The sequence below is a fragment of the Macrotis lagotis genome, chromosome 1, assembly GCF_037893015.1.
Source record: "Macrotis lagotis isolate mMagLag1 chromosome 1, bilby.v1.9.chrom.fasta, whole genome shotgun sequence".
Lineage (NCBI taxonomy): Eukaryota > Metazoa > Chordata > Mammalia > Peramelemorphia > Peramelidae > Macrotis > Macrotis lagotis.
In genome coordinates this window covers 764,631,046-764,655,432 of record NC_133658.1, presented here as the reverse complement: position 1 = coordinate 764,655,432, position 24,387 = coordinate 764,631,046, and the positions used below count along the sequence as shown (strand labels likewise).

At 38.9% G+C, this 24,387-nt stretch overlaps 1 protein-coding gene across 1 annotated transcript in view; it reads left to right on the top strand.

Annotated features, from left to right (window-relative positions):
- The first annotated feature begins 1,020 nt into the window (after nt 1–1,020).
- VSTM5 (V-set and transmembrane domain containing 5) overlaps nt 1,021–24,387 on the top strand; it is a 30,629-nt gene continuing 7,262 nt past the window's right edge. Inside the window, exon 1 of the mRNA XM_074187938.1 lies at nt 1,021–1,183. Within this exon, the coding sequence (XP_074044039.1) occupies nt 1,093–1,183 (91 nt within the window). The 5' untranslated portion in view covers nt 1,021–1,092. The remainder of the gene's footprint in view (nt 1,184–24,387) is intronic.

The window sequence follows — 24,387 nt, the reverse complement described above, 5'->3', positions numbered from 1 at the left end:
ACTGGGAGATGTTTTCTTAGAAAAGAGAAAGATGACTGTTTCATTCAAATAAAAATAAAAACCCTTGGAGATTAAAGAACCCTCTCATTTTACAGATGAGAATATGGAAGAACAGAGATGTGGAATGATTGCTTTATAATCTCATAGACAGACATTAAGTGGCAGAGTCAGGATTAGAATGCAGATCCTTTCTTCAAATCCAGTACTACAAACTGTCACTTGAAAGAAGGATGTGACTTGTTTTATGTAACTGAAAAATGAATGTTGTGAAATTATAAAGAGCAAGAAGATAAATGAGAAGATATCTTTCTATCTCCCAACTAGTTTGCAGAGTTGGGATTCTCTCAGTGAGGTGTTCTGTCTACTATAGTGAAAGCTGCAGCCATATGGTAAGGATGGCCTCAGCAGAGAAAATACCTCTGCTCTTTCTGCTGTTTCAGTTCAGTTCATTCCAACAGCCAGGGCATTTTCCTTATTCTTTAGTGGATCCTAAGTGCTGAGAAAAAGAGAAGTCGTTTAGGGGAGCTGCCTGATTCTCTCTCTCTCTCTCCCTCCTAAATGCATTTCCCTGGTCTTCAGGGGCCATTAGACAGTTATGTTTTGGCTGCCTTAGAAGAAAGAGCTTTGGGGTAGTAGACTTTACCAGCACCCTACCATCCGGTGAAATCTTGAATCAATAGTAGCATACTGGGTGTGAACAGAAAAAGGAAACGGTGAGTGTGTGTGCCTCCCTTCTGATTCGCTTGTGCCCGTGCCACCTCACATCTCTCTCCTATTCTCCCCTTTTCTCCAATTCTCTCCTTGTTCTCTTCCTTCTCTCTTCGACTCCAGAACTGGTTTCACCTGAGAGCAGCCGGCTCTTTTGGATCGGACACAGGCTGCAGAGGAAGAGGAGGCGGTGGTGGAGCGAGATAAGGAGGGGTGTGTGTGAGTGTGTGTCGAAGGAGAGGACTGGGGAAAGGCAGAGGAGGAGGGGACGGAGAATAAGGAGGAGTTGGTCGTGAGGGAGGCCAGCCCGCAGCGCCGCAGCTCCGGCGCCTGCCATGCCTCCCACCCATTAAATGCAGAAGCCTCGCAGACCGGAGGCTGCCCATGAGGCCGCTGCCCAACTGGAGGAGCAGGAACCGAGGCATCACCCTGGGACTCATCGCTCTCTGCCTGGCCGCAGCCCGCTGCCTGCAAAGTAAGCGCTTGGAACTCCCGGGGGAAGGGAGAGGTCGGCTTCCCGGCCAGTCCGGAGTGGCCGGAGCTCGGGGCTCCTCTCTTTTCTCTTCGCTGATGGAGAGGGGACGGATGGATGGACCGGGAGGGGACCGCAATAGTTTGCCCTGTGACCTGAGGGGGGGTGCCAGGCTGCCGCCCGGGGCTGGGCAGGAAATGCATCTTCTGGCCTGGCCCCGGCCGCGGCTCCGGTTCAGAGTCCGCTGCTGGCTGCGAAGACCCAAGTCCCTTGGCTATTGCGGCGGGTCAGCAGCAGGGAGGAAGAGGTCCCCCCCGCGGGGCGACCCGCCTTTTTCGGGCATTCCAGGTTGTTCTCTCGGGGCCTGAATGGCAGGCCCTTCGAGTCCATCCTTTGAGAAGGAGAGGGGCCTTGGGGGGACTTACAATTTCCTGCCCCAGGGCACCCACTCTTAGGCACGTGTTTGCTGTTATCAGTTCAGGAAACTGGAAGCCTCCCAGCACTCCAACTGGGACCAGAGTCTCATTTGCACACACACCGCCAACCCCAGACCCCCAACACATACACATCTGCTCGTGTGAGAGGGCGTGTGTGTGTGTGTGTTTGTGTGGGGGGGGGAGGGTGGGTATGGGTGTAGGTATAGATGTAGGAGGGATGCTTGTTTTTCTTAAGTTTACCAAACAAAAACACTAAGAAATACCAGTGCCGGGGCGGCTAGGTGGCGCAGTGGATAGCGCACCGGCCCTGGAATCAGGGGTACCTGAGTTCAAATCTGACCTCAGACACTTAATAATTACCTAGCTGTGTGGTCTTGAGCAAGCCACTTAACCCCATTTGCCTTACAAAAACCTAAAAAAAAAATACCAATGCTAGGGCTCCTGGTGCCCTCACTCTCCAGCCTGGGTATCCTGCTCCCCGTTGAAGTCTAGCCCCAAACGTCAATCAACTTCTATTATGCTAGTTCCCGAGTTTTGCTTGGCACAACTGGCCCAGAGCAGGCACTTAATAAAGGCGTTTTAAAATGAATTGAATGTAGAGGTGGGGGATAGACCTGTGATTTCTTTGGTATAGGGAATTCCCCCATGAGGCAATTCTCTCTTAATAATGTAGGTCACCTCCTTCTCTACAATTCATAGTCTTAGAAAGCTGAATAGAGTTATAAAAGGTTACTTCACTTGCTTCTGGATCCCTCACAGCCAACATGTGTCAGGAGCTGCACTTATCATCACATCAACAGGCTCCTTGTTTATTAAACCACACCGGCTGTTCACTGACACAGAATAGGCGTTTAATAGATGTTCCTTTAACTGAAACAATGAAGAGGTTCCTTCCACTGGTTGACATATTCCTAGAAAAAGTATGGAAACAATTTGGGGGTAGAACGAATGTAACCAGTCCTGTGGCTGGGGGAGGAAGGGTTGCTAGTTTTGACATTTGGGTTTTCTTGGACAGAGTTATTCATCTAGGCTGTCTTAAATAGACCAGACTCCCTGGGTGATGGCTTCCAGATTGTTTACTTTTTTCTTGGGACTGGTCCTCCCTCCTCTGGCTGGGGGAGACTATGATCCATAGAATCAGAGCTGGAGTGTATTTCTGAGACCATTCTAGACCAATCTCTTTTATTATACAGATGAGGAAACTGAGACCAGAAGAGGTTAGTAGCAACCTCTCTAGTAGAAGATAAAGTCAAGATTAAAACCAGGTCCTCTGACTCCAAATTACCATTTTTTTTTTTACTAGATTTTGTTTCCCTCCTCTGGCTCACTCATATTTGTTTGCATCAGGTGCATACATTTATGTATATATAGCAGAGGTGATTAGAGATTGAGATTAGATCTGTAATTTGTCAGACTGAAATTTTCAAATCACTGGGGAACAATCAAGAGTTCTTAGTGTTTATCTCAGCAAGGAGCTCAAAACATATCCCCCCTCCATGAAAGATCCCCCAGCCCAGCAGCGAATCCAGTATTTCCCTAATCATCCCCACTCCAAGGACAAGAGAAATGAAGGAATAGGAAGATACATTTGGCTGGCATGGAGTAAGGAAAAATTGGCAGGCATGCAGAAAAGGAAAACTGGCACACATGCCATGATAGTTCTTGGGTTTTTTTTAAACCCTAGAGAGACACTATCAACACATCTATGTAGAGTAATGGACTAAGCCCAATCCTTTGATACTGCCTGAGGCAAAACTGGGAAGCCCCTCCCTTTATTCATCCAGTAGTCCTTCCCTTTCTCTACCATCTCAACCCACTTTTTTTTGGTGTAGTTCTCTTTCCAATCCAAATTAACAGTTCAGAGAAGATAAATTAGCAATCTGGATAGATTGGGTAGAAATTGTTTCCTATTTGTATTTTGTGTGACTTTATATAGTGCCTGGCTTAAAGAAATAAAATTTTGTTGAATGATGAACTCCACTGAATTAGTAAATTACCTATCCCATAGCTATATTTTTATCTTTATCTCTACTTGTCTTATCAAAGACATGTGGGGTTTGGGGAAAATATTGAAATTAAAGTCAGAACCAGGGAAGAGAACAATCCTTTATTAAGCATCTACTCTGTGCTAAATATTGAACTAAATACATATATATATATATATATATATATATATATATATGTGTGTGTGTGTGTGTGTGTGTGTGTGTGTGTGTGTGTGTGTGTGTGTGTGTGTGTATGTGTGTGTGTGTGTGTATGGCCATGTACTAGTAATAATAATGTAGCTGGATCCAGAGGTAGGCTGGGAATGGGGATATCCTAGAGATAACCAGGATTCTATTAAGTGGTAAAATAACAAAACTCTCTGATGCAGAGGGTTAAAAGAAAAGGCATAAATTTTAATTCACAAGTTACTGTAAGAATTCACAGATTACTGCAAAAAGTTCTCAGGTTACTTCACAGAATTATTTAGCAGGTAAAGAAAGTGAATTTTTAAGAAGATGGTAAGTCTAAGCAAAGAAGAAACAACTGCAAGCTGGGCTGGTGAGAACATCAAAGACAAATTAGAAAGGGAAAAAAGGAGAGGGAAAGGTACCTAGGCTGGGATTACATAGATTCAGCATGGAGGAGAAAGTAGGCAGAACCTTTATAGGGAGCCCAGCCCACCTCCTGTTCAGGGAGGAGTTAGGGAGGTCTTAGATCAGTACCAGGAGGAGCTAGAGTGGCTTCTATGTATGACATAATGTATGACATAAAGTGTTTCTGCACATGCCTGGAGGAGTTAAAATTATAGATTAACCTTAAATTCTTAAATTAAGGCTAAAAATTTATAGTACCTCAGCCTAAGACAAAAGCATCAGCTTGGTTGGGAATTAGGGTCTTTGTTAGCACAAGGAAATCTTAAGGAATTTATTATGTAAAACTAAGAGAACCTGGTGAGAAAACTTGGAGAGTCTAGTTTAGATAGGATTAAATAGCAGAGTAGTACAGAGTCAATAGAGGGGAAGTTTAACAGTTTCAAAAGATTAACTAATTTAACAGATGTTTCTTTGCTAGGTACATTCCTTGCTTATAGGGATTTGCTTGTATTAAAATATTTGTCTCAATACAGGAAAATGGTAAAGATTACAGTATTTCTTTCTGCTCCAATAATAGTAGTGTTAATAACAGTAATACTGATTAGAGGCTTATAGTTAGAATGACTTAGATTTAAATTCTAATTCTTGGACTTGTCAGCTCTGTGGCCCTGGGCAAATATGTGCCTCAAGCAACTCCCTAAAACTGAACTATTAGATAAGAAAAGCAGATTTAGGCTGACTGATAGCCTTCTTGAGTCTGTCCAAAAGTGGAATGAGCTTCCCCTGGAGCTGGTGAGCTCATTAATTCAAGAAGAATTTATTAAGCATTTGTTAGGAGCTAGGCACTAACTGTGCTTGAAATACTAAGATAAAACCCAAAATAGTCCCCACTTCCAAAAAGCTTATCTTCCATTGGGTTGCTCCTCATATGAACTGTGATTTGTGGTCGGACATGGCTTTGTTTTGGAGAGAGTTCCCCACTCTGGCAGAACTGATAAATCACAGATTCCACTGCATCATTTTTAAACTCTCAAACCAACCTGTAATGTAGCTAGCTACTACAGTGATTAACTCTACTTTACAGATGAGGAATACTGAGGATCAGAAATTTTAAGTGTCTACAATCCTATAATTAGTAAATGTCAGAAAACCAGATGCTGGATTTGAACCAAAGCTTCCAATCTCCAAGTACAGCATTTTATTCTTAGTACCACACTGTCTTAATTTACTTAATCTTTCTAAGACTCAGTTTCTTCCTCTGTAAAATGAGAGGAATAAGGGTTATTGAGACTATTCACTGGACTTGAAATTAGGAATATTTGGGTGGACAAGAAACCTTTTCTACATCTTACTGTCCTGATGAGCAAGGGCAAATGACTTAATTAATGCCTCTGAGCCTCAGTTTTCTCATTTGTAAAACAGGGATAATAATAACTGAATACTTATCTGCTTTAAAAGGTTGTCATGAGGATCAAATTAGAGAATACATGTTAAGCTCTGCCAACTTTAAAGCATTATATAAAAGCCAATTATTATTGTTGTGAGGATTAAATAACCCATTACACACAAAAGAGCTCTCTAAATTGTAAAGGGCTAAATATAAGGAAGTCATAGTGACTAAGGGCAAAAGAATTTTAGGCATCAGTGAACAGGTAGAGGAGGTACCTTTGGGAGTGAATACTAGTTGACTTTTTGATTCTCAAGTCTAATGTACTTGATGTTCCTCTATTTTTTTTTAAACTATGACAGAAATAGAGGTTAATGGTCAATTTGAGAAGAGTGAGCTCTGTTGATAGCAGGGATGTTCCAACCCTACTTTATTTCCTCAAAGGCAAATGCCCTGTGATTCAGAAATGGCTTTCTGGTTCAGATTTCATCCTGAGCTATAGTCTGGGGAAGCAGAAACTTGAAGCCAAGGCCACCAAGTAAGTCACAGCCCATCCCCAGGAGAAAAGAGCAGAGGCTGGGCCTTTGAGGGATGGACTGAACTTAGCAATTAAGAACAATTTTTGTTCTTTTTGGAGCAAGAGGATTCTTGTTCCTCTGGAAAAGGAGGATTCAGAGGTTCAAAAGGCTACTCAGGAGCCTCTCTGAGAACATCTGAATTATAATGATGGCAGCTGGATTCCTGACTGCCCCACTTCCCAGTGGACACTCACTTTGGAATTATTCCTTCCCCATTTGACAAGAGACCCATACCTTAAAGTAATTCCACTATTGGAAATCTGGGTCCTGGAGTTGAATTCGGCTTAGGCAGTATAGGACCTTTTCTGGGGTGGAGGATATGAACATGGCCTCAAGGTCAGCTACCATACTGAAGGCAAATTCTTTAATTTGAAAAGGCTACAAGCCAACACCAACGTGGAGGGATTCTTGGTGCATGATCTTCTGTTTGCAGGTGATTATACACTTAATGCAGCCTCTAAAGCTGAGATGCAACAAAGTATGGATAGATTCTCTGCTGCTTGTGCTAATTTTGGTTTAACAATTAACACCAAGAAAACACAGATGCTCCATCAACCAGCAACACACCATCCATAAGTGGAACCATTCATTACAGCAAATGGAGAAGTGTTGAGTACTGTGGACAAGGTCACTTATTTGCAGTGTCCTTTCCAGGGAAGTACACATTGGCAATGAGACTGACACTCGAATTTCCAGAGCAAGTTCAGTATTCTGGAGGCTCTGAAAGAAAGAATAGGAGAGAAGGGTTATTAGACTGAATACCAAACTGAAGGTCTACAGAGCAGGTGTGGGACTTTGTTGCTATATGCCTGTGAAACCTGGACAGTCTACCAGCACCACGTCAAGGAAATTGAATCACTTCCATTTAAATTGTCTTAGGAAGATTCTGAGGATCACCTGACAGAAGACACCAGACATGGAGGTTCTTTCTGGAGTTAAACTGTCAACATTATTACAGAATGCAACTACGAAGGGCTGGACATATAATTAGATCATGATGATCATGATTCCATGCTCAGATCCACTACTGATTTAATAATCCATTTGAACTGTCTTCTCTGTGTGTCCCTGCTGACATATACAGAAAACTGGGGAGACTCTATAGAGATAGTCCAAAATTAGTTATGTGAAACAGAAAATCAGGGGAGTAGGCTAATTGATTTCTAAGGTGGGGGGGGCGGATATAGAGAATAGGTCTTAAAATCAGGAAGACCTAAATTAAATCTTGCTTCCAATCTGTATTAGTTGCTACCCTAGGTAAGTCACTTATCATCTCTGTGCCCCAGTTTTCTCATCTGTAAAAAGGGGATTAGAGTAAAACTTCTTGTTATGAGGTTCAAATGAATTATCATTTGAAAAGTGATTTGCAAACTTTAAAGCACTAAATTGCTAGCTATTATTACCAAGGATTCTTCAATCTTATATCTTTTGATCCCACACAGAGCATACTTTTCTAATGCCAAAGTTTTCATTGTGGTTTTGCTCAGTAGCTGTGCTTGAGAACTTCTCTTTGTCTCTTGTACAGTCCTCAAGCCAGCTCCTTACTCACCTCAATTTTCTTTCTTTTCCCAGGCTTGTTTGTAGGAGAGTATTTCTCATTGCAGTAGGTGTTATTGGCAGGTTTGAAGATGGAAAGAAAATTCATTTCTTCCCTCAATCTGATTTATATGAGTAGGTGGAAGGAAAAACCATGACAAGTTATTGCCACCCATTTTCCAGTGAACCATGCCTTCATCCAAATATGTACAAGTAGGCAACATTAAATAGTGGAAAGTATACTGAATTTGGCATCAGAAAATCTGATTTAGGATTTTGGATGTCACTTGTATGACTTTAGGCTAGTAGCATAGCTTTTTGGTTACTCTGTTTCCTCATCTACAAAATAAGAGGTTTAGATTTAAAGCTCTCTAAGGTCTTTCCCTTATAAAATTCCCTGGTCATAAATATCTTCTTGTATCTTCCTGAAGCATGGCTACCATACTGTTGAACATAATTTTGATCTGTTGCTGGAGACAGACTTTGGTTCCTAAAAGATCCCTTGTATATTCCTTGAATTTAATGGAATTTTCTAATGGTGTCATTGAAAGTCATTTAGCAATTTTGAAGTACTATATTTCCAGCACCTTTTTGCATGTAAAACCCTTTTGACAGAGGTTCCTTCCTGACTCAAACTTCCTTTAGTTTTGGGGTACTTTAAGTTAGATAATTTTGATACTAGCTATACCTCAGTGAAGGTGATAGAATATATGTGTGTGCTTACAAGCACACAAATTCAACAAGTCTCCAATAGAATAGATTATTATTTAAAAGTTAGAGGGAAACATAAGATTCATCTCTGATCCCACAGAAAATAATAGTTTTTCTCCTCACCACCACCACCTATAAAATAGCAGGGGACCTGTTGAGAGCTATAGGGGCTAAGCCATTTAAAGTACTTCACTGATATGATTGCAGCAAGGGGATAAAAGAGACTGATCCTTTAGATTTGTATTCCCCTCTGCCATATCTAAGGCTATGTACATTGAATTGTTGGTTGCTTTCCCCCCCTTGGAGTTTTGGCCCCCTAACTGCTCTTGGAAGATGACCCTGTCCAGTGGTGTATGGTAAAGGCTTAACAACCTGCTCTCCAAGAAAAAAAAGACAGGACCTTTACATTTAATCTTCATCATTCACTTTATCTCCATCACCTCAGTCATAATCAATAAAACAATATATCAGGCCCTGATTTGTAGAATTTGAGGTATAAATGCTCATATCAAAATATTTATAATTGACTCGAGCTAGTTGCAAGCTACCCCTGACTCTGTCCCAGGTCCTTTTTACTATCCTGCTCTGATAATCCTTTTTGTTGCTTCCCTCCCTTCAGTTCTCAAACTTCAGCAGATGTTGGTTATTCCTGGGGGATGAATTCTCCAGTATCTCTGCCTTGATGTGTTATAGCTCAAAACCCTTCACTGTGGTTCCCATGGTCTCCTTATAAACTAATGGAACTTTCTCACCTTGATTTATGATGTTAGGTCAGAGTTTTTACCCTCTTTCCCCCCCACTTACCTCAAATCAGTATTCTCTATCAGTATACTCCAGTCCTGTGGATAAGATCAATTTATTCCTCAGTTCCCTAAGATATCTGGGTGGAGTTATTCAAACCACCTTTCCTGAAATAGATGGAGGAGCCACACACACTGCAACACCTAGATAATCTTCAAATTTCAGTATCTACTAATAATAACACCCCAGTGAAGAGGGTATGTGGTGCTTATAATCACACAAGTTCATAAAGCTCAAATAGAATAGAATATTATTTAAAGGTTAGAGGAAAACAGATAGGATTCACCTCTGATCCCACAAAAAAATACTCTTTCTCTTTCTTCCTACCCCTACAAAAATAAAAACAGCCCTTCTCCAGGGACCAGTTTAGGCTAAGCTAGCAGTCCTATATAACTGCAGGGAAAGCATTTTAATCCCCATTCTGCATGAGATGTAACAACTTATACAGTGAAATGGGATGAATGGGAGAGATTCATTCTTTATTCAATATTATTTATTCAAACAGTTTATTCAGCAGTGATCCACTATGAAGCTTCTCCTCAACAAATAGAAATATTTTATAGTCAGAAGGCATTGGGCAACTATGTGATACAGCAAATAGAGTACTGGGTCTGGAGTCAGGAATACTCATCTTCCTGAGTTCAAATTTGATCTATAATATATTAGCTCTGTGATATTGGACAAATCACTTAGCCTTGTTTGCCTCAATTCCTTATCTATAAAATGAGCTAGAGGAAAAAATGGCACCCCACATCAGTATCTTTGCCAAGAAAATTTCAAATGGGCTCATGAAGAGTTGTATGTAACTGAAATGACTGAATAGCAACAATAAAGAAGTCATCATTGAATTGGCATTTAGAAGACATGGTTTTCATTCTTCTTTCAACTTTCTAGAATTCAGTTTCCTTCTCTATTAAAATGAAGGGGTTGAAGTTTGTGCTTTCTGAGATCCTTTGTGCAATCTTTTAACTCTTGCCCTCCAAAGTTTGGTAGGGGACAAAAAATTCCTTTGCTTCCAACTGTCTTGTTGACATTGTCACTTCTACTTTCTAGTCTCTAGCTTTATTTATTTATGATTACCAAATAAAACAATTTTTAATCAAATTTGTTTTCCCCCAGTTATTTTACTCATTTTTTTGTGGAGTCAGATTGGTTAATAGAGAGTTTAAGGTCATCACTGTTTTGAAAGTCTTGGAAATTGGGGGTGGAAGATTTTAGATAACTTAATAAATATTCACAATGTCTTTTAAATAAGAGTTTAAAAGGCTCAAACTGAATTGAAAGTAAAATTTATTATTTGAGAAACTTACTATAAGATTACTGGAAATTTAGAAGAATTTGTCTCCCTTTCACCTCTAAAATAGAATTTTAAAAAAATTCTCTATTTGACATTCAAATCCCTTAATAACCCAGTCCCCCCCCTTTCTAGTCTTCTTGTACTTTACACTCTCCTCCTTTCCCTCCCATTTCCAGTGACATTGAACTCCTCACTTCCTTGAGCAAGACAGTCTATCTTTCAGCTCTATATTTCACTGAGTGTCTCCTATGTCCGGAATGCTCTCTCTTATCTCTGCTTCCTGGCTTCCCTGATTTTTTCAAGTCCCAGCTAAAACTACACTTTCTAATCCTACTTTATTCTCCTGCCTTCATTCTCTTGATTATTTCTTATTTATTCTATATATAACTTGTTTGCATATTGTCTCCCCCATTAACTTCTGAGTTCCTCAAAGGTGTCTTTTGCCTTTCTTTATATCTCCAGAAGTTAGCATGTTCATTGATTGACATATATAGAGATACCACTTTCTAATTGTAGACCTGTAGCCAGACATGTCACCTCTCTGTGCATTAGTTTACCTATCTTTAAAATAGGAATAATAATTCCTGCTCATGGGTATATTGAAGCTGGAACTGATGGTAGGTTTAGAAGTCTTTGCATGGAACCATACATAGATCCATCTATGCAGATCTATTCTTCTGATACACTCCATCATAGTTGAAAGAAAGAATAAATGAATTTTATTATTTGAAGTTTAGGAAGTTGAAAAAGGACAAGAAATTGGTGTTGCTTTGATTTTTACCACTGAAAATCTTTTCTGCTTCTAAGTTGGAATTTTAATGGAGTTGCCATGCTTTTTTATCCTGACAGATCAAGAGGAAAAGAAGGTGTCAGAATTGGCTGCAGTGATGACTGTTGTTTCACATAATGTATTCTTCTCTATAGTGTCTTCATAGTTCTCTTCAACTCTTCCTAAAATGTGTTTGCTCCTTCTCATACTGTCTTCTCCCACAGTAAAGTTTGTCTCAAGTTCCCAGCTTAGCTGACTCTAGCTCATCCCTCTTAAGGGCACTTGAGTGCCCTTAGCATCAGGTCTCCATTTAAAAGAGTATCGGTTTGACCTTAGTCTATGATAGTCCTTAGTCTGTGATAGACCTTAGTCTATCAGTTGACCTCAGTCATCTAAAACTGAACTTGACTGTCTGGAAGACTGGAAGGTTATAGTGCTGGTGAGTCTGCATTGATTTTTTAGAATCCCACTTGTAGAACTTTGCACAGATACTCTATGCCAGTTCCTCATTTTGGTAGCCACATTGGGTGGGATCTCGGGGTGATCTTATTCAAGAGCCCCCCACATTCCTGAATATCAGTTAAGAGCTGCTTGTTTGACTTCTAAGAAGCCAAACAATAGTAGTAATATTTAAGTAATATACATACACATGCACATACACACTTAAGTAATTAAATACACATATACACACACATACATACATACACACATATACATAAACTTAAGTGTGCCATTCATGCTTTTTTCCTCCTTTTCTCTGCCACATATCTCTACCCTGATTCATGGCCTCAACAAACTCTTGCATTTGAAGCCTTTCACTACTTGGCTCTTTTCTAGCTTTCCAATCTTCTTACAATTTGATCCCCTCCATGAACTCAAGGCATTCAATGACCTCAACTATTGTATTGGCACTGCCTAAACTCCATATCTGAAATATTCTTCCTCACTTTGCCTCCTGGCTTCCTTGAAGGCTCAAATTCTGCCTTCTGCTAGAAACTTTTTCTGGTCCCTCCCACTGTTAGTGCATTCCTTCTCAAATTGTCTATCTATCTGTCTGTCTATCTGTGTTATGTCCTATAACATGTTATAAATCATATAAATTACAACTCTATACATGTACAGACTTGTTTATATGTATGTATGTGTATCTTATGTGTATGGAACAACTAGAGTTCATAGGAGGATGACATGGTTACATTTGTACTTTAGGAAGATCACTTTGACATCTGAGAAAAGAATGGATTGAAATGGAAAAAGACTTGGACAGAGAGTCCAATTAGCAGACTATTTCAGTGGTCTAGGAGTCAGATGTGTGATTAGAGAAAAGAAAAATATGAGATGATCTGAAAAAAATAAGATTTGTCAATAGATTAGAAATATAAAATGAGTAAGTGAGTGAGTGTAGAGGTATACTGGTAATCATCTAATGACTGGTTCTTTAGGGGAGAGGGAAAATCTTATGCCACACTTAAGTTTAATTTGCATTTTAAACATTTTCTCCATTTCCTTGTCTAGACAATCAACAAAACAACAAACTAAGCCCTGATTTATAACATTTACTGATTTCCTACATTTAATAATTAGCTCTCCTGACCTAGTTCAAGCAGGCTCCAAAAACATCAGAATGATACAAGTATTGAAGGGCTGGTAACTGGGAGGATGGTGGTATTGTCCTCAGTAATAGGGAAGTTTGAAAGAAAGGAGAGTTTGGAGGAAAAGATAATGACTTTTGTTTTAAACATATGGAGTTGGGGTTATCTATAAGATGTCCAATAGGTAGTTAGTGATATGAAATTGGAAGACAGGAGAGCAGTTTGATTTTGAGTAATAATTTTGAAAATCAGCTGCATGGAGATGATAATTAAATCTCTTGGAACTGATAAGATCACTAAGTGAGAGAGTTCAGAGAGAGAAGTGAGCTAAGGACAGACCTTGGAGTTATCCATAGTTGGTGGATAACTGATTGAAAATTCAAGAAAGGAGACTTCTAAGGAGTGTTCAGACTAGTAAGAGAAAATCCAGGAGAGAGAAATATTGGAAAAAAACTAGAAAAGAAAGAATAACCAGGAGGCAATGATTGACACTGAATGCTTGTAGTGAGGTGAAGAAGTTGAGGCTTGAGAAGAGACCATTAGATTTGGCAATTAATAGATCACTAGTAGCTTTGAAGAGAACAGGTTCAGTTGATGAAGTTGGAAAACAGACAGCAGGGGATTTTTTTTAAAAAAGTGGTTCTAAAAGCATAGTTCGTTGACTCTACAGTCCTCTTGAGGAATAGCCATGTCTAGATCTACATTATAAATGTTATGTAGGCAAGGACTATGACCTATTTAAACTGTGTATGCCCAGTAATTGCCCCCTCCCCCCACACACATATACTATGCACTCATTAGGCACTGTTTGTCATTGAATGAATGAATGCTTTCCTGTCCTCTCTTGACTAATCTGAGCACTATTCCCAGCTAATGAGAAAAATCTTGTCATTAAATGAGGTCAACTACCTCAAATAGCATATATGTGTATAGCATATGAATATTACATGTGTGTATAACATAGGTAACACATAACACATGCAACATATGTAATACAAAGTAATTGAATGCTTAGTTGTTAGGTTGAGAAAGGAGAAATAAGCAAGGAAAGCTGTGTTTTTACTCTACTTTTTAATTGGATAAAATTTGCAGGGTGTCCCAGGGACAGAGTGCCTGCCTTCAATCTTACCTCTTCACTTACCCTTTTGTCTTTCTTCCCACTCCTGCCCACACACTCTAAAGAAACAGAGTAGAGGAAACTTTGTATTGGCCTCTCCACACCCTATTTTCCCAGGAACCTAGAGCCCAGGAAACAATGTGCCCAAATACCATCAAGTTGAACAGTTTGGCAATCCCTGTGAATGTTTTGAAACACCCTTGTAAAATCGGGTGCACCATCTCTCTGACAATTACTGAGCTCACTTTTCCATTAAAGTATTTGAAAAGTATGTTTTTGAAAAATGACATCCACCAACTAACACCTTAGGAGTTAGTTCATCTGGTGATAAGCATCTCAGGGAGAGTCCTGGCTGAGCTTTTCCGAGAGAGTTATTATTCTTTTCATGCCTCTACATCTATATGTGACTGGAATGAAAGTTCCTTGTTTTTTACTTTCTTTGAATCCTTATTCATTAGGATTGTACCTAGTACATAGTAGGTGTTTATTAAATATTGTTTGACTGACGGATACTGATTTAGTTACCCTTGTGAGAGGATTTATGTGGCTATCTCTAGGCTAATTTTTTTCTGGAAAAAAAATAGTAGTAGGATTCTCCATCAGGACAATTAGTGATGTAGTGGAAAAAGTGATTCACTTGTAGTCAACAATCAATCAACAACATTTATTAAATTTATTTTACTTTATTTATTTATTTATTAAATTTATTAAATTCCTACTATGTGCCACACTGATTATCTTGTATTACAAATATTCGTGTAAGTGTATATAACAAATATTATAATTTGGTGTGTGTTACCAACCACCTTATATGAACACATACACACACACACACACACACACACACACACACACACACACACACACATATATATATAGCATATGGTATACATTATATGTGTGTTGAACAAGTAACTGGTTTGTGTATATACGCTTCAAATTATACATAAATGTATGATGTGTGTATGTACACCAATTACCTTGTATGTGTTATATTTATGTGTGTTGCATACATGTGTATAACACACATGCAATTATATAATGTATTGTGTGATTCTGTTACCTTGTTATCTGCATGTGACATATACATTCTATATTCATATGACATATGTGTGCTAAACAAGGTGATTGATCCATATATAAACAGCCCCCAAATTTTGACTTAAATTTATTTCTGTCTTTTGTTTTCAATCTTTCAATTTAAAATAAAATATTTTATTTGTTTTCAGTATCAGTTCCAAGTTTTTAAAAAAGATCCATGTGATGCTAACAAATACAGATAGATAGATAGATGATAGATAGATAGATATTCCTTTTAAGTTCCATTTAGAAGATGCCATAAATGAGTTAGAGTCAAGACACAGTATGTCCAAGTGTGGCTGATGAGAACAATATAAGCTCAAAATACTCTACCATTTGTCTGTCACTAATAGTCCATATGAACATTTTAGGGTGGATTCTCTAAGTTTGGATGTCTTGCATTTCTTTTGAGCTACTTCAGTTCTGCTTTGCTCATAGTGCACAGCACCTTCTTTGATTAGGGAAGAGCATGCTGGGTGGTCCTGTGTCAGTGACTTCTATGTCACAAAATTCCAAAGTTCTTTCTTTTTTTTTTTAGGTTTTTGCAAGGCAAATGGGGTTAAGTGGCTTGCCCAAGGCCACACAACTAGGTAATTATTAAGTGTCTGAGGCTGGATTTGAACTCAGGTACTCCTGTCTCCAGGTCCAGTGCTCTATCCACTGCGCCACCTAGCCACCCCAAAATTCCAAAATTCTTAAGAGAGACTTTCAGTGTCCTCATATGGCTTGCCTTGTGTTACTTCTCCGTAAAATAGTCTTTTAGGTAAGTGTGACATTCAAACATGGCCAACCTAATAAGAGTTGTACTCTGCAGTAGAGTTTGAATATTTAGGAGTTAGGTATGAGAAAGGACTTCAGTTGCTGATATCTTATCCTGTTATTGATCTTCAGAATCTCCCTAAGACAATTCAAATAGAAGTGATTCCATTTCCTGACATGGCACTAGTATACAGCCCATATTTCACAGACAATATAACTATGAGGGCAGCAATTAATTTGGAGACCTTCAGTTTGATTGTCAGTCTAATATCTTGTGTAGCTAAGTGACACAAAAGATAGAGCACTGAATTTGGAGCCAGGAGGATAGGAGTTCAAATTCAGTCACAGACACTTGTTACTTTCTAGCTGTATGACCTTTGGCCTTGCATCCAGGGCCATCTCTAGTGGTCCTGATTCATATCTGACCACTAGACCCAGATGGCTCTGGAGGAGAAAGTGAGGCTGGTGACCTGGCACAGCACCCCTCCACTCATGTGCTTGTCCTGGTATACTTCCCCCTGATGTCATGGACTTCAAGAATGAAGGACAAACCTTATCAGTCTAATACCTATATCTTCTCTCCCACACTTTCCTTTAGAAACTCTCAAACACTGAACTATCTCTGGCAATGTATGCATCAACCTCATTATCAACATGTATATTCCTGGAAAGTTTACTAAGATAAGTGACCTTATCTACAGTTTTCAGAACTTCTCAGTTTGCTGTAACTTATAGTTTTATGTATGGATGGTGGAACATCTGTGTTTTCTTGGTGCTAATTGATAGGGAAAAAACCCAACAGAAGAGAACTGATCTGTCCTTTGTTGCATTTCAGTTTCAGAGTCTGCACTGAATGCACAATTATCTGCAAATAAAAAAATCATGCATCAATACTCTCTCCACTTTAGTTTTGGCTTGTAGCCTTTTCAAGTTGAATAATTTAGCATCAGTGCAATAGTTGATATTGATGCTCTATTTGTCCTCACTGAAGGCAGTTGACAACATAGTGAAAACATCATTTGCTTTCTTCCTGAGCCAAGAATTCTGCTTCTAAGTTTTACTTGTACTTTACTTAGTTAGAGTTAAATTTTGCCTTTTTAGAGATGAACTATCCTGCTGGTAAATCCTATGGAGTTCTCATTTTTCATTTAACAATTTCTGAATTTCTCCATAATTTTCATCAAAACAGTCTTTATTTATGTTTGCAAAAGTATCCTGAACCAGATAAATAAATGTAGTGCTACACACCAAATTTCTGAAAGCTGCCCACTCCTTTTCTGCTCCACTATTGCCAACTGTGTGTTGACTCAGTTTTCCCTCTAAGTTAGCAACAAGCTATTCCCCCTCAGAGAAGCACTCTAATCTCTTGACATTAAGTCTTCTGGTAGTCATTTTGCCTTGAGGTTGATAATTTTGCGGAATGCAGATATTTAGCTTGTAAAGAATAAGTCCATGATCATTTCAGAACTCTACTCCACACATGGCCATAGTCACTCTCACATTCTGACTGGCTCTTCTCCTTACAATGATACAATCTAATAAATGCCAATGTTTGCTGCAAATTTTATTGTATTTGGGTAAATTAAGGGTAAGGTACCTTTTTTCTGCCTAGGATCACTTGGATATTTATGACATTATTCACCTGCTATATTTGGTCAAACATTTAATTAATTCACCTCCTAAAAAACTCTTAGATTTGTTTAATTTCAAGTCCCACCTTGCAGTTGCTGTGGCAATGTCAGACCAAATTATTTCTCAGGTATTACATAGCTTGAGGGCCAGACTTTCCCACCCCTGTGGTAAATAGGAGATAGTATATTGGTGATGAGAAGGTCATGAGATGCACAAATCTTTAGTAGTAACTGAATGCCATTCCTGTTTCCACCTCAAATCCTCCAAAGAACTCCCTAATGTGTCTAGTATTCCAAGTCAACTCTAGCATTAACGTTACCCAGAATTATAAGCTTGTTCTCTTTTGGGACATTGATAAAGGGGGTCTCCAGGTCTTCTTAAAATTTTTCTTTCATCTAATCAAGATTAGTCATGGTGGGAGTATAGGTGCTGTTGATGGCAAAATGTTTTTCTGCAAGTGGTAACCACATTGGTATGAATTTGTCATTCACTCATTTTGGTAGCCTTACAAGCTTATTAACCAGATCAGTTTTGATCAAAACATCTGTGCCAACTTCACAGCATCCCCCTTCACTGCAACCACTCAAAAAAAATGTGAACCTAGCTCTGACTTCAGTAGTAATCTGGGTTTCACTATCCAGCTTTATTTCACTCAGGGCTGGATGTGATACTACTAAATTCTCTTGTAACAAGAGCTGTTTGTCTTTCATTACTATTGAAATTTTGTGCTGTCTACAAGTGTGCACACATTCCATGGTCCTGATAGTAAGTGAAAGCATCTTTGCACAAGTTTTTGTAAAATTTTGTATTTTGACTGCAAGATGGGATTCTGACTTGCCATGGCAAACAGATTGGAGCTGGATAAGTATACAATTTTTAGGGCATCTTTTCTAACTCCTTCCTCACACCAGGAGGTGAGTAGTGAAGTCCTTAAAAGGCTATTAAGAGGGGCGACTAGGTGACATAGTGGATAAAGCACCAGCCCTGGAGTCAGGAGTACCTGGGTTCAAATCCGGTCTCAGACACTTAATAATTACCTAGCTATGTGGCCTTGGGCAAGCCACTTAACCCCCTTTGCCTTGCAAAAAACCTTAAAAAAAAAAGGCTATTAAGACACTAGGGGGCTGCCAAACCCCACTGCTGCTTCCAGTGAGAAGAGGACCCTATGGCCTGGGTCCTCCTATTTGCAGGGTTGTGATTACAGCTCCTAGTGTAGCCACACCTGGACTTTGAGATCAGTAAAAAGGTAAAATGATATTGGTGATTTATTTGTGCTTGTGACTTGTGATTGATGATTGATCTATGTATAAATTGAATTTATGTGAGGCAGGGCTGCACAAAGTCAGTGATCTCTCTCTTCCAGAGTCAGCACAGTCCGTTGGTAGAGTTAAGATGACTGGGGACAGCTTGAGATGCAGTAGGTGACCTTTGGTCATCTTTTTTCATATCTAAACCAAACTCTTAGTGCTCCACAATCCCTATTTCATCTGTCTGCATGGCTGTTGGAACAAATGGTTCTCATTTGTCCATTCTACTGGGGAAGTTTGGTGTAGATACCACCCTAATTCACCCATGAGTTTGAGACCCCTCAGTTACCCTCAACTTGGTGTAGCCTTTCTGCTGAAATGGTTTACCAGGGTGTGACTGCTGCATATGCTACAGTATCTTGAAGCCACTAAGAGTTGTTTTTTTGTCCTTCATTCTCAAAGAGTACCAAAGTCATCAGGAAGGTGATATCTTGACTTGCAAGTGAATTGGATTTAAGTGAGGCAGAGTTGGTACAGTTATCAGCCTCACTCTCTCCTCGAAGTCATCTAAGTCCAGTGGCAAGACATAGATCAGAACAACCGGAGATGGCCCTGATGCAATAAGAAACTTTAGTCTTTTTAAGTTAAAGTCTTGTAATAGGTATCAGTTTATCTGAGGCAACATTCATTAAGTGATATAGACTGGGAAAGAAGGCAAAGAATGTCTTTTTCTACCTGTTGAAAAAAAAATCAAACTGGGAGAAGACCCTTAGGTTTCTGACCAGAACAGAAACAGTTGCTATTTACACTAATTGTGAGCCAGCAAAACCCAATAATGGTCAAGTGAGGCTTGGACTGGGATGTACTATTGACCAGTTAGTGAGTACCAGAGTGATTTGAGTTTAATATATGGTCAAATAGCTCAATTTGAATCCCAAGAGCTTTATCAAAGCCTAGCTTTTTACAAAGTTTTATTTCAAGAAATCAAAAATGAAACTACATAGGGCAAAAGAGTTAATTGTCCCAGGTTTTTTTTAAATGACAGAATAAATAAGTGGGGAAGAGAAAAAAAAAATCCAGTCTGTTAACCCCTAAGATATCTTGCAGGGTTTCAGTGATCAAAATTTATTTCCTTGGGCAGATCATCCACAGCTAAGGGTATGATTCCTTATGTGGATGGAGAGAGGGGAGGAAGGAAGGAAGGGAGGGAGGGAGGGAGGGAGGGAGGGAGATAAGGAGGAAGGAAGGAAGAAAAAAGGAAATTACCCAACTGAACTGGCCAGTTGTAACCCCAGTCAGTCAGCTATTACTACTCATAGAAGAAGCTTAGTTTCTGTTGCTGCTGTCTTTAACCACTTCATTTTAACTCTACATTTCTGTTGTCTGAAAATGTTTGAGAAGCAGTTGATCTCTTTATGTGTCATTTCCTTTCAAAGAACATTTCAAAGACCTCTTTATTATTGAATATCCATCTTTTTCATTTATGATTAAGCTCAGATTTATAGGGTAGGCCACCGTGAGTTGAATCTTGAGCTTCATTGTCCTCTAGAAGACATTATTCCATTCCTTCCTACATTTTCTGGTGAATGCAAAATAGGTTTATGTTTTTGAAATTTCCTTCCCTTTGTATTTGAAGATATTTCTCCTGGTCACTTGAAGAACTTGCTGTTTCTCAGTGAAGTTGTTAAATGTAACCAATATGTATTTTGGAGTTTGTGGACTTGGATTTTTTCTAGCAGCAATATATAACTTCTTTCAATTGGCTTTCTGCATCTAGTTTTCTTGTATTGGTTCTTGCATTATAGTATTTTCTTGTGACATTTATAATCCTTAAATATGAATCCTGTCTTAAAGATTAATATGTTTTGCTCATATGGAGAGCATTTTTTTAGACAATCAGTCAATAAATATTTATTAAGCATCTACTATGTGCCAACACTGTGCTAAGCACAAAACATGGCAAAAAAATTGTTCCTGTCTTCAAGGAGCACACAATCTAATAGGGGAAAAAAACAAGCAAACAAAGATGTACAAATAAGTCAAATACTGGAAAAATAGGAAATAATTAATAGAGGAAAGGCACTAGAATAAAAAGGCATTGAGAAGGGCTTCCTGTAGAAGACAAAATTTTAGTCAGAATTTGAGGAAACCAGAAAACAAAGAGAGGAGAGAGAGAGAGAGAGAGAGAGAGAGAGAGAGAGAGAGAGAGAGAGAGAGAGAGAGAGAGAGAAATGAGAGAGAGAGAGAAAAAAGAGAGAGAGAGAGAGAGAGAATTAGAGAGAGAGAGAGAAAATGAGAGAGAGAGAGAGAAAATGAGAGAGAGAGAGAGAGAAGAGAGAGAAAATGAGAGAGAGAGAGAGAGAGAAAAAGAGAGATGAGAGAGAAAATGAGAGAGAGAGAGAAAATGAGAGAGAGAGAGAGAGAAAATGAGAGAGAGAGAGAGAAAATGAGAGAGAGAGAGAGAAAAATGAGAGAGAGAGAGAAAATGAGAGAGAGAGAGAAAATGAGAGAGAGAGAAAATGAGAGAGAGAGAAATGAGAGAGAGAAAATGAGAGAGAGAGAAATGAGAGAGAGAGAACATGAGAGAGAGAGAGAGAAAATGAGACGAGAGAGAAAATGAGAGAGAGAGAGAGAGAAAAATGAGAGAGAGAGAGAATGGTCAGAGAGAGAGCGAGAAATGAGAGAGAGAGAGAAAAGGAGAGAGAGAGAGAGAGAAAATGAGAGAGAGAGAGAGAGAACAAGAACATTCTAGGCATGAGGAACAGCCAGAGACAATGCTCAGAGCCAAGAGATGGATTGTCTTATTTAAAGATCAACAAGGAGGCCAGAATTATTGGATTGAAGAGTATGTGATAGGGAATAAAGTGCAAGAAAAATGGAAAGGATGAGGGGTGCCTACATTATGAAGGACTTTTGAATACCACACAAAATTTTGTATGTCATCCAGGAAATAGCTCCATTGGAGTTTATTGATTAGGGGAGTATCATGATTTGACATGTATTTTAGGAAAATCACTTGGGTGATTGAATGGAGGATGGATTGGAGTGGCGAGAGAATTGAGGGAGGCAGAATCACCATCAGGCTATTATAATAGTCTATGTATGATCTGATGAATTAAGGCAGTGCCAGAAGAGAGAAAGAGCATATTCAAGAGATACTGCAAGGGTGAAATCAACAGATCTTAGCAAAAACATTGATATGATGGGATGAGAGATAGTGAGAAATCTAGCCTGACTCCAAGGTTGCAAGACTAAAGGTTGCCCTCTATAGCAAAAAATATTTTTGCATGCATAATATAATTTATTCTGCATGTATAATGAACATGTCATAAATGAAAAATAGGTAAGAATGTGAAATAAATAACATGCAAATTACATTGTTATGCTGCATTACATGCTATTGTAGGTCATTCATATGCCATGTGTTATGTGCTATAGTAAGCTATATTGTGTAATAGGTTATATATGTATTTGTTTAACACATTCCATTCTCTTTAAGACTATATAGTCAGAATTTGAGGGAAACCAGTATGTATATATATATATATATATATATATATAGAGAGAGAGAGAGAGAGAGAGAGAGAGAGAGAGAGAGAGAGAGAGACTATATTTTAATGAATGAATCTGTGATTTCTTTAATATGGTACTGCCTCTAGTTGTACACATCATAACCAATCTACACTATGATCCTAATAAGTGATTTTTTTCTTTTTTTTTTTAATTCATTGATTCCAGATGAGTAAACTGAGACACAAGGACTATAGATTGAGAAGGGAATTAGAGGGAGGCTTTTCATGTGAACATTGAAAGACTCAGATTCTAGCTTAGTTTACATTTTAGAAGCTCTTGGCCCTGGGATTAACCAATTCCCAGCCATGCCCTTGCCCCTCCACTCCTTCCTCCCACTGAGTATACTTAAACTTGGCTGAGGTTCTCCCAGTCACACCCTTCCATAATACAAGTAGCTCTAGATACAAAGCCATATTTATCAGCACAGGTGACTCATAGAATTTTTCTCTGCAATGAAGGGAAATCACAGAGAGGTAAACTCTTTCTTAATTCAAGAACAACACTATCTTACAATTAAAACTATCCCAAATATAAATGGGTTATCAGGTAGATGATAATGACTTCCCCATTGACAGAAGTCTTCAGGTGCATGCTGGATGATCATTTGTCAGTAGGACTGCGGAGGCCACTTCCTTTTCAAGAATGGAAAGACCCTTCTGGCTCTCAGGTTCTATGATTCTGTAATTTTGGATAAGAACTAGCATTCAATGCTCTTGAGTTCCCTAGACTACATGAGACCTTCAATGGCAGATTTAAACTGATGTATCATTCAACTGAAAAAAAGGAAGACTTCTTGCTTAGGGGTACTTTTAAGTCTTTTAGGGAAAGGAACAAGAAGGGCAAATGCCTGGGTGAGATGTGACAACATAGAAACTGGATGGAGCAGACCAGTCAGCCACTCATTGTCTACAACTGCATCTGGAAACCTGGTTCTTCTCTTGCTAACACTTAAGCAACATTTCATCATCTGCTTTAACTGTACCTTCCTGAGTCCACCAAATATGATGTGGGGACAGATAGGAAGTTTCCTTCCCAAGAGGAAGGACCACCTGTTGCTTGGACCTCAGTGATGGATAAGAAGTTGACAGCTTCTGTTTTATTTTCTTCTTTTTTTAAAAAAAATTATTTATTTTTCCAACCACATGTAATGATTTTCAACAACCAGTTTTTTTGCTAAGGTTTTGAGTTCCATGTTTTTCTCTCTCCCTTCCTTCCCTCTACTCTCCCTAAGGCAAAGAGTAATCTAATATATATGTATAACTATATTAAACATAAGACAGCTTCTGTCTTATGCACAACTGGAAGCTTTCTCAGACCTGTGGAATCAGAAAGAAAGGTGGGATGAAGGTCAAGAGCTAATGTGGGCAAGAAAATGTGAAATCATTACCTGCCTTTTTAAATCTTTCCCTTCTTCCTCCCTACTCTCAGCAGGCTTGTCCCCAGGGCATATGAGATCTTTAATACTTAAGTGGCATTTTGCTCATATTTAGCATGGTGCTGGCACATGATAAGCATTTAATAATTGCTGATGGAGGTATAATGGATCAATAATAAACAGCATAAAAGTCACGCACTGAATTTCATGAACTTTGCTCATAAGTGACTTTAGGTTGTCATTCATCACCTAGATCAATGATCTGGAAATGTCTCCTACTGAATATGGCCTTATTCAATGACAAAAGGCTTTCACCATAAGTCAGATAGTGTTGTCAAATATTCAGATCCTTAGGGGCTAGGAGAGTGAAGTATCTATTTTTTGGGTCACTTAACATATATTTTTATGTTCATAAGGGGAAAGGGGCAGTGAGGCACTAACTTGAGATGCATGATTTAAATAAGACAATCCTTGTCTTAATGATAAAATCAGTAAAAGTGTGGAGTCACTAAAATTGCTTTTAGAGTTATAGCATTTTTTGTGTTTCAAAGACCCTTAGAGATTTTCTAAACCAGGGTTTTTTAACCTGAAGTTCATAGATGGATTTCAAAGAGCCCATGGACATGGATGTAGAAAAAATTATATCTTTATTTTCATTAACCCCAAACTGAAAATTAGCTTTTCCTTCAACTGTGGTAGTAGGCAGAAAATATTCTGAGAAGGGGTTCCTAGGTCTC